Source organism: Arachis duranensis, chromosome 9, assembly GCF_000817695.3.
Source record: "Arachis duranensis cultivar V14167 chromosome 9, aradu.V14167.gnm2.J7QH, whole genome shotgun sequence".
Classification (NCBI taxonomy): domain Eukaryota; kingdom Viridiplantae; phylum Streptophyta; class Magnoliopsida; order Fabales; family Fabaceae; genus Arachis; species Arachis duranensis.
This window is the reverse complement of record NC_029780.3, coordinates 85,665,827-85,676,263: the sequence shown is the minus strand read 5'-3', so window position 1 is coordinate 85,676,263 and position 10,437 is coordinate 85,665,827. Positions and strand designations below refer to the sequence as shown.

The window sequence follows — 10,437 nt, the reverse complement described above, 5'->3', positions numbered from 1 at the left end:
GTCTTTACTATATGTGGCATGACCCTTCAAAAACCAGCACCTTAATCATTCGACCTTGTCGCGGGAGGCAACCTACTTCCAAATCCTACCCATTTATTTTCTAATGAAGCCGTAACTATTGTTGGATAGCCAAATATATGACTTTTTGTTTTTCCAGTTATTATTAGTCTATTAGATGATGTAAAATTATTTATAGATTTATATTCAATACTTCAAATTTTTAAGAGTTATTTTATGATATAGTATTATAGTCTTAATCACGAAAAGATTTAGAATTTGATATTTAATTTCTTAAACTTTTAGAAGAGATATTTCACCACAGAGAGTGTTAGTGTACTTATTCAGTTATTCTTATTCCTCATGCTGGGTTCTCTTGGTAATTTGTAATCTTTCCTTCACTTTTTACTTCTATAACATATTCTTAAACTTTTTTCTCTCAATATTTAGAATTTTACCGTCTTAGTTTAATTTTCAGGTAATTATATTTTTGTCCGAATTTCACTTTATCATTCTCAATAATTTCTTAGGCTTCCAACTTATAACATAAAGCATTCCAATCATAAAAATATCATTCAAACATAATAAAATGCACTCTCAAACATTCAATTTCATCATTCAGCATTCAATCACATGATTAGAATTTTGTATGACATATAAGAGGTATATACTCTAACCTAATCCTTATCTCATTAATCCTAAGATTTTAAAACACTTCTTGAAAGCTCTCTAATACCAGTCTTTCTTATATTACAATCAAAAATAATTTTGAGACATGAAAGGCCTTATGGCCGAAACATAGAGAAAAAGAGAGGTATTTCCTCTTCGTGGAACAAACTTCAGTAAACAATCGCAAATTTTGAATGCTTTATTGAAGAAAAAGAAGTATTAACATCCTTGGTGTTTGAAATTTGAGTATTAGGACTTTTTTATGCTATTTTTGTCCGCCAGAAGTCCCAAATAGTGGACCATGTTTCGCTACCAATCTCAATTTAACGTCCACCAGACAAAAAATAAAACGAAGAATATGATCTTAAGAATTTCTCAGGAAATCAAACCTTACAACACGCACACACACACACACTATGATAAGGTCATCAGCATGTAACAAGTTGTTCATGTCACCAACAACATCTTCGCCATTGGTCCCATGTTGCAGCAGCATTGCTTGGAATTTCAATCCTCCTCCATCATTATTCTCTTCTTCCTCCTCTCCTACCCTCTCAAGCAAGGCCAACTTCCTCTCTTGTGCCCACACAAAAACACTTGGTATAGGTACATGTAACATAACAGAAATACTTACACGTTTCTCCAGCATAATGCCTCTTACTCTTGTCTGCAAATTATATAAAGAAACAAGGATGAGTTGATATACATATTTTTCGAACACATGCTAAATGTAATTTAGAAGCATACAAGTATTTTAAGGTAATAATATTAGGTAAAATCTATATATGACCTGTAATTGTAAGGTTTTAGCTTGGACCATGGTTGCATCTGTAGTCTATTGCTTGTTTCTATATCTTGTATGTTTTTGTTTAAAATACAAATTCGATTGATTACCCCAAGACATAAATAGAGATAAGTTAGAAGATTTATTGTTCTTGAACTTAGTAGAATATGTCGGTAACAACGTGGACCACTGAGATATGTATATATCAGAAGAAGAAGAAGAAGAAGCAATAATTGAAAAGAGTAGCACATCATCAGAGTTGGTAGAGTTCCCTTTGTTGAATGAAGAGTACAGAGCATGCACCATTCCTTGGAGGGACCCTTCTGATGATCCAAGTGTTCCTGCTCCCACCGAGCTATCTTGGATTAATCTCCTCCTTAATACTATCCCTTCCTACAAGTATTCTTCTTCTTCTTCTTCTTCTTCTTCTTCTTGTGAAAGCACAAGCATCCGTACAGTGTAGTTGATGCATTATTTCAATGTGTGTTTGGGTTTGATTTGGCACAGGGAGCGTGCTGAGACTGATTCTTCTGTTCCAGATGCTGCAAACAGAGCTGAAATATTTGCTAAAAGGTAACCCTTTCTGTAAGATATAATCGTTCACTTGCATTTTACTTAATCATTTAAACTTTTGGAATAAATGTTTTTCTCAAAGAATTTTAGCATAAAGCAAAAACTAGACATATGTACAATTCATGCTTCAAGTCCAAAAGGAAGCTTTTGCGCGAAGGGTATGTTAGGTATATAATCATTTAATTGTGTCTACCTAACGGTCTAAACTTTTGGGAAAAGTGATTTACTAACATTTTCACTGTTGGTATCATACTGTGAATGAAAGAAATGACTTTTCTTATGCTTTTTGTTTCTGCCATTTTATTAAGGTATGCTGAAATACTAGAAGATTTGAAGAAGGATCCTGCAAGTCATGGAGTCCCTCTTGATATCCGTGTAAATCTTTTAGCTGAATTCCTCTTTCAGTTCTGTGGTTTTTCTTTTGATTATTCATTTAGGTTTTGGTTGGTTGCTTTGGATGTAGCTTTTATGCAGACTTCGCGAGCAAGTACTTAGGGAAGTTGGATTCAGAGATATCTTCAAGAAAGTCAAGGCAATTCTTGTTCATTTTTAAGAATAATTGGTTAGCAGGGTCTAAATTTATTAGCCAAAACTAAAGAGTCATTAGATTTTCATTTTGAATATGTGGCAGGAGGAAGAGAATTTAAAGGCTATCTCACTATTTGAGAACGTTGTTCGTCTTAATGACGCCATCGAAGATGAAGGCGAGCGACTCGAAAATCTAGTTAGAGGAATTTTCGCAGGGAATGTATTCGACCTTGGTTCTATTGAGGTATGTTGATTTGCCATATGCAAGTTTGGTCACTTGGTATAATGGTAACTAACAATTGACTAATCTAAGTTCTAATTTCCACAGGAAATTAAGTCCTCAAAATCTTAGTTTCTAATTAATTTGGTATTGGCATGGTGTATCTGATTAGTACTCTTAGCTAGTTGTTAATAGGATTAACAAAACAGTATGCTTGAAAACCAGATAGGGTTCAAACAACTATTGCTTTTTTATTTACTACAATCATATTCATATGCCAGAATTTGGACTGTGGAGGATTTATATCTATTTCTACTTGCAGTTTATGTGCTAACTATTTTTCCACTCTCAATTTCCTGAAGCTTGCAGAGGCTTTCTCAAGGGACGGAATGTCCTTTTCGTCTGCTTGCGAAAAGCTTGTCGCTCGGCCTTGGATTATCGATGATCTTGATACTTTCAAAATGAAATGGAGAAAAAAGAAGTGGAAGAAGGCAAGTATATGTTTCTATAGGAACATACAAATTCTGGCATAATTTTTTGTTGATCATTCCCTCTATCATTGCAGGTTATCATATTTGTTGATAACTCTGGTGCAGATATCATTTTGGGTATTTTGCCATTTGTGAGGGAGCTTCTTCGACGCGGTAGCAAGGTTTGCAGACATTGTTTAGGGTTAAGTGTTTAGTTTACATTATAAGGAGTTCATAGGAATGAAAGTTTATGTGAATCTAAACAAAAATACTACATAACTACAAAAAATTAACCATTAAATCAACCACCATATATATGTATATAATACGTGTTTTATTTAACTCATTTTCAATGTATATTTTATATCAATAACTGATTTAGTGACTAATTTTTAGTATAATGTAGCATGGTTGAAATCTAAAAGTTCATCTTTGGGAGAGAAGAGTGGTTATGTAACTTTTAAAATGATGTTTCAACTTGTGCCCTTTGAGTAACTCTAAAGTCTAAACCTTCATTGTTCATGTAAGGTATAACGGCCAAGATTTGCTCCTCTCACACCAAACAGAAAATACATCGAATTCGATATATTATTTTAGGGCAATTAGCATATGTCCATTATTGAAATTGAAAATGTAACTGAAATTGCTTTTCTTGGTTTGCATTCAGGTTGTATTGGCTGCTAATGACTTGCCTTCTATCAATGATGTGACATACTTAGAGCTAATTGAAATTATATCTAAGGTAATTAAAAGAAGGAACAAGAAGAACAAGTAAAAGAAGGTAAGCAACTTTATAGTACAACAAAGCTCTGTGCTGACTCTGTCATGTTACTTGGTAGTTAAGGGACGAGGAAGGATGTCTCATCGGTGTCAGCACTTCAAATCTGTTAATTGCCAACTCTGGCAATGATTTACCTGTAAGAAAAATTATAGTACTCTTTTATGTTAGGGAAGCTAAATGTGAATCAATATAGCTTTGGCCCTATAGTCACAAATAATCGAGTTGAAGGTTGATTACATTTTTCTTACTCGTTTGGTTTCGGAGGCTCGCAGGTTATTGATCTTACTAGGGTGTCTCAGGAGGTTGCTTACCATGCCAGTGATGCAGATCTTGTTATCTTAGAAGGGATGGTGAGTTCTTTCACCATAATATACAGAAGCATTTTATTTTATTTTATTTTATTTATTAACCAAAGACAAAGAGACTCAAAACCACGACTTTTTAGATGAGTATGAAAAGAATATGACATTTGAGTTATAACTCATTAGGAAAACATTACTTCTTGTTACTCTGGCATATTTTGGCAAAAAAAATTAATACGGGTTTACAATGTGATATTTTTAATAAGAATAGTTTAGAAAAACCAAAATCGAAAAGTCTGAGTTAATTTTTAAATATTTTAATTTTTTGAAAACAGAAATTAAAAGGTTCAATTTTAATTTTAAATGATTAAGTTTTTTAAAATAAAAAAATTAGAGAGACCGATCTTAACATTTTAAAATTTTTAATTGTGTGAAAAGTAAAATTGAATGATCCGATATTAACTTTTAAAATATTTTAATTTTTTGAAACCAAAAATCAAAAGATTCTATTTTCGCACTATTATAATTTTTTTTAATGTTTTAAAAATAAAATAGAGGATCCAATTTGTGAAATAGCCATACAGATGGGATACACTTCTCTAAATCATATGTATGCATTTTACTTTCTTTTTTTTTTTTGCCATAAAAAAATATTTTGAGACATTTTTTGTGCTAAATGTTTTTTGTATTCAGAATTTTGAAAAAGAAATAGTGAAACCATTGAAATTCATAAAATCTTACATATGGTTTTCTTTTCCTTCTTAAAATCTTATAGTCTTAAGGTCAAGAAAACAAGAATTTTAAACAGAAATCAAATGGACCTTTATTGTTTTACTGTAAACTAACCATGTTTCTTGACAGGGTCGTGGAATAGAAACAAATCTCTACGCCCAATTTAAATGTGATTCACTCAAGATTGGAATGGTAATGCATTTCATTATTGTTTCTCTAACTTGCTCAATTCACATGATTTAATTATTTTTTTAGTCTTTTGAATTATGATTCTTAGCTTGTATTTATTATTTGTCGCCGTAAATATGTTTGTTTTTGTAGGTGAAACATGTTGAGGTTGCAGAATTTCTTGGGTCACGTATGTATGACTGTGTAATCAAATACAATGAAGCTACGGGATCATAATATAACTAAGGCTGATTCTTTGGTAACAGTACATGTGCAATTTGCTTAGCGCTTATTAGTGGTTCTTTCAATTGGAGATAATATGTCAAATAGTAGATGGGGACTTGGAAATGTCAATGTTCAAATCTTTAGTAGTTAAAAGTTTTAGTTTACTTAAAAAAATTAAATCTTTTACACAGATTTATTTTTATCAAAAATAAATTTATTATCCAAAAAAATAATTGATTTTTATTTTTCATATGATGAATAAAGTTATGTAATACATTAATATGAGTCTAAATTGTTGTATTTTTCGAGTGCAATGTATAACATAAATTGTGACTACCAATTTATATAACAGAAAAAATGATTCATAATTTTATAAATTATATTTTTTAATTTAAAAAACTGAAATCATAACTTATTATTTTTAATTTTTTTGTCTTATTTCAAATCATGATTCATGATTTTTGGTTTTTTTTTATTTTTTATCATATTCAAAAGGTTAGTTACAATTTTTTTTATCTTGCATGTCTTCCGTATTATTGTATTACACTAAAATATCATAATATTAATAAAAATCACCAATAACAGTTTAATATAAAAAATAATTAGTCGAATGTAATGAACCTAAACTCATTATTGGCCACTAAAGCTGTAAAGTAATCTATGAAATTAGCCTAGTGTATTGTAATCATTTTCGCAATTCCAATTGTACTAAAAAATATTTTTAATATTTGTTAATGTGGTATTCGTTAATTTCTATTTCATTTTTTATTAACAAATTGTTGAAATGACTTAATGACATAGACTATTATGTTAGATATTTTATAAAATCAGTAATTTATGTATCTCCAGTTATTACCAATAAATTCTTTGATTTAATTTGGAACTTCCAATTCTTGAATCACAAAACCAGATGAAATCAAAATGTGTTTATTTGTTATTGTGTAATCAGAATTGGAGACCCAAACTTTATAAAGTTTATAAACAGTCATGTTCTTTCCATCAAAGAACAGATCAACCGCCAATATAATTAATTAATAATTACAACACCACCCAAACTAATTTTTATATTAACAAATTGGACCACAATTAGAATAAAAATTCTAACATTCTCCCACTTGATCTAATATTTGTTACGTATAGTTTGTAATTACATACTATACTTGAACAATTAAGACAAATTACACGAATCATAGCGTTAGGTTCTTATTAATCGAGTATTACCTTTTATGTATTACAATGTAACATCTCCTAATTGAATAAAATCTTTATGTGGTATTTTTGTAGGAATAAGCCCAATGCTTATTCTAGGTCCTTCACTGAATTTTATTTATCATTCTCAATCATGTATGTGCATATATACTAACCAAATGAGAAATAAACAATAATAAGAATTTCATATCCAATTATATCATATGATATAACATAAGTCATATAAGTAACGTTACAGAACATAAACCCATACTAGTAACATGATCCTTAAACAATCATGGTGGCATGCCTTTTGTCAAAGGATCAGCTATCATCTATTTAGTACTAATATGCTCTATCTGTACCTCATTAGACCTAACTCGATCTTTAATGGCTAAGTACTTAATATCGATGTGCTTACTTCGACTACTACTTCTATTATTCTTAGCCATAAATACAGCAGCTGAATTGTCACAATATATTCTCAATTGCCTAGAGATACAATCCATAATCTTAAACCTAGAGATAAAATTCTTTAACCAAACACCTTATGATGTAGCCTTAAAACAAGCAATAAAGTCGACTTCCATGGTAGAAGTGGCTACAAGTGATTGTTTTGCACTCTTCCAAGATACTGCTCCATCAGCAAGCATAAAGATGTATCCTGACGTTGACTTCCTAGAATCAACACATCCCGCCAAGTGTGAATCTGAGTATCCAACAATTTTCAAATTGTCGGTTCATCTATATGTAAGCATGAAGTCCTTGGTCCCTTTAAGGTACCTTAAGACCTTCTTTGTAGCTCTCCAATGGATAATTCCTAGACTGCTTTGATATCTTCCTAACATGCTAACAGCAAAAGTAATGTCAGGTCTTGTACAGACCTGAGCATACAATAGGCTTCCAACATCTGAAACATAAGGAATATTTTGCATCTGTTTCTTTTCAAGTTCATTTTTGGGACATTGATCTAAGTAGAATTTGTCACCTTTCACAATAGGTGCAACACTTGGTGAACAATTTTGCATTTAAACCTCTCAAGAACTTTATTAACATAGGCTTCTTGAGATAAACCTAAAATTCCTTTATGTTTATCTCTATGAATCTTTATGCCAATGATATAAGATGCATCACCCATATCTTTCATATCAAAATGTCTAGAGAGAAATTATTTCACTTCATGTAACAACCCTAAATCATTTGTTGCAAGCAAAATATCATCTACATATAAGATGAGAAATATGATCTTGCTCCCACTAACCTTGTAATATATACATTGATCAGAAATATTCTCAATGGACCCAAATGAAGAAATCACATTGTGAAATTTCAAATACCACTGTCAGGAAGCCTGTTTAAGACCATACATTGCTCTCTTAAGCTTGCAAACTAACCCTTTACCAGCACTTGAGATAAACCCTTTGGGTTGTCTCATATAGACCTCTTCTTCCAAATCTCCATTAAGGAAGGCCGTTTTCACATTCATTTGATGTAATTCCATGTCAAAGTGTGCTACCAATGCCATAATGATGCGGAAAGAGTCTTTCTTTGAAACCGGAGAAAAGGTTTATCTATAGTCAACTCCTTCCCTTTGAGTAAATCCTTTGGCAACAAGTCGAGCCTTGTAGCGCTCAATATTGCCTGATGAATCCTTCTTGGTTTTAAAGACCCATTTACAGCCAATGGCCTTTTCCCCATCAGGCAATTCTACAAGATCCCAAACTTGGTTATCCGCCATAGAATTCATTTCATCCTTCATAGCATCTAGCCATAAATTGAAATTACGACTTTTTATTGCTTGTGAAAACGTCGTTGGGTCATTTTCATCACAAACATCATAGTCAGACTCAGCAAGATACACTACATAGTCACTAGAAATTGCAGACTTTCTTATTCTTGTTGATCTTTTTAATGTTACATCATCAACCTCTTGTAAAAGTGGTGGCATAATAGGTTCTCCCTCTTCTTGAAGTTGCTCTTGAGCAATATGTTCTTGAACAACATTTTCATTTTGAAGAGTTTGATCCTCCACATCTACTTGAACATTATCTTCATGATATGGAACATCAGTAATAGGTTGTTCTACATTGACCCTATCTGTATGAGCATTGTATTGAACAATCACTCTTGTACATGGAGGGATTTGACAAACATTATCATTCTCAACAACTTTAAGAGGCTGATTCCTCCCACTTTTCACATCATGCTCTAAAAACCTTGCATTTCTAGATTCAACTATTTTTCTTGAATGGGAGGGACAATAAAATCTGTAACCCTTAGACTTTTCTGCATAGCCGATAAAATAGGCACTTATCATCCTTGGGTCCAACTTCCTTTCTTGTGGATTATAAACCCGAACTTCAACAGGACAACCCCAAATGCGTATATGATTCAAATTAGGTTTCCAACCTTTCCATAGCTCAAATGGCATTTTAGAAATTGCCTTTGTTGGAACTCTATTTAATATATACGCAGCTGTCTTAAGGGCTTCACTCCACAAGGATAAAGGAAGATTAGAGTTGCTAAGCATACTTGGTGCACAAAATTGTAAATCACACTTTTTACAACTCTGCACAACTAACCAGCAAGTTCACTGGGTCGTCCAAGTAATACCTTACGTGAGTAAGGGCCGATACCACGGAGATTGATGGCTTAAAGCAAGCTATGGTCATCTTGTAAATCTCAGTCAGGCGGATTTAGATGGTTATGAGGTGTTGATGATTAAAAGATAAATAAAACATAAAATAAGATAGAGATACTTATGTAATTCATTGGTGGGAATTTCAGATAAGCGTTTGGAGATGCTTTGTTGCTTCTGAACCTCTGCTTTTCTATTGCTTCCATCCAATCATGCGCACTCCCTTCCATGGCAAGCTGTATGATCCTCTCAGTGAAAATGGTCCGGCTATGGTTTCTGTACGGCTAATCAACTGTCAAATTTCTCGTCTCGGATGAAAAATACCAGGCACAGCTACCGCAGGGCTAATCATCTGTCGGTTCTCACTTGTCAGAATAAGATCCATTGATCCTTTTGCATACTGTCACTGCGCCCAACATTCGCGAGTTTGAAGCTCCTCACAGTCATCCCTTCCCAGATCCTACTCGAAATACCACAGACAAGGTTTAGACTTTCCAGATCACAAGAATACTGTCTATTGATTCTAGCCTATACCACGATGATCCTAATCTCAGATTCAGATGCTCTATTGTCAGGAGAGACGATGTGAATCGTTGATTAGAGACTGGTGCACGAATTTGTGATCCGTACAACTAACCAGCAAGTGCACTGGGTCGTCCAAGTAATACCTTACGTGAGTAAGGGTCGATCCCACGGAGATTATTGGTTTGAAGCAATCTATGTTTATTTTATTAATCCTAGTCAGGATGCCAATAAGATTAATTAGATTTACTGATAAGAAGTCAAAGTATTTGGAATAAGGAAGTGTTACTTTTTAATGAAGAATATGTTAGAGCTTTGGAGATGCTTTGTCCTCTGAACTTCAACTCTTCCTTGAAATCCTTTTCCCACACGCAAGGTTCCTTCCATGGCAAGCTCTATGTAGGGTGTCACCGTTGTCAATGGCTACTTCCCATCCTCTCAGTGAAAATTTTGTATACTTTTTGGCATTGTTTTTAGTATGTTTTTAGTAGGATTTAGTTAGTTTTTAGTATATTTTTATTAGTTTTTAGTTAAAATTCACTTTTCTGGACTTTACTACGAGTTTGTGTGTTTTTCTGTGATTTCAGGTATTTTCTGGCTGAAATTGAGGGACCTGAGCAAAAATCTGATTCAGAGACTA

General features: G+C 32.7%; 1 protein-coding gene across 5 annotated transcripts; it reads left to right on the top strand.

The window, feature by feature from the left end:
* Window positions 1-1,015: 1,015 nt before the first annotated feature.
* On the top strand, window positions 1,016-5,487 carry LOC107466100 (damage-control phosphatase At2g17340). 5 transcript variants are annotated; one of them, XM_021130378.2, is made up of 13 exons: window positions 1,016-1,272; window positions 1,663-1,849; window positions 1,958-2,023; window positions 2,332-2,398; window positions 2,487-2,555; window positions 2,655-2,795; window positions 3,134-3,262; window positions 3,337-3,423; window positions 3,909-3,983; window positions 4,081-4,158; window positions 4,295-4,372; window positions 5,186-5,248; window positions 5,378-5,487. In XM_021130378.2, the coding sequence occupies exons 1-13, from the start codon at window positions 1,083-1,085 to the stop codon at window positions 5,459-5,461; spliced, it is 1,314 nt and encodes a 437-aa protein (XP_020986037.1). In that variant the 5' UTR covers window positions 1,016-1,082; the 3' UTR covers window positions 5,462-5,487. The 5 variants fall into 5 exon arrangements, with proteins under 5 accessions (XP_020986037.1, XP_015940561.1, XP_020986039.1 ...); XM_016085075.3 differs by having other exon boundaries at window positions 1,018-1,272; window positions 1,660-1,849; XM_021130379.2 differs by having other exon boundaries at window positions 1,126-1,272; window positions 1,615-1,849.
* The last annotated feature ends 4,950 nt before the right edge of the window (window positions 5,488-10,437 follow it).

Coding starts and splice junctions, on each gene's coding strand:
- LOC107466100 (XM_016085075.3), top strand. CDS start 1,083: ATGATAAGGTCATCAGCATGTAACAAGTTGTTCATGTCACCAACAACA. Junction 2,024..2,331: donor GCTGAAATATTTGCTAAAAG/GTAACCCTTTCT, acceptor CATTTTATTAAG/GTATGCTGAAATACTAGAAG. Junction 5,249..5,377: donor ATTCACTCAAGATTGGAATG/GTAATGCATTTC, acceptor TTGTTTTTGTAG/GTGAAACATGTTGAGGTTGC.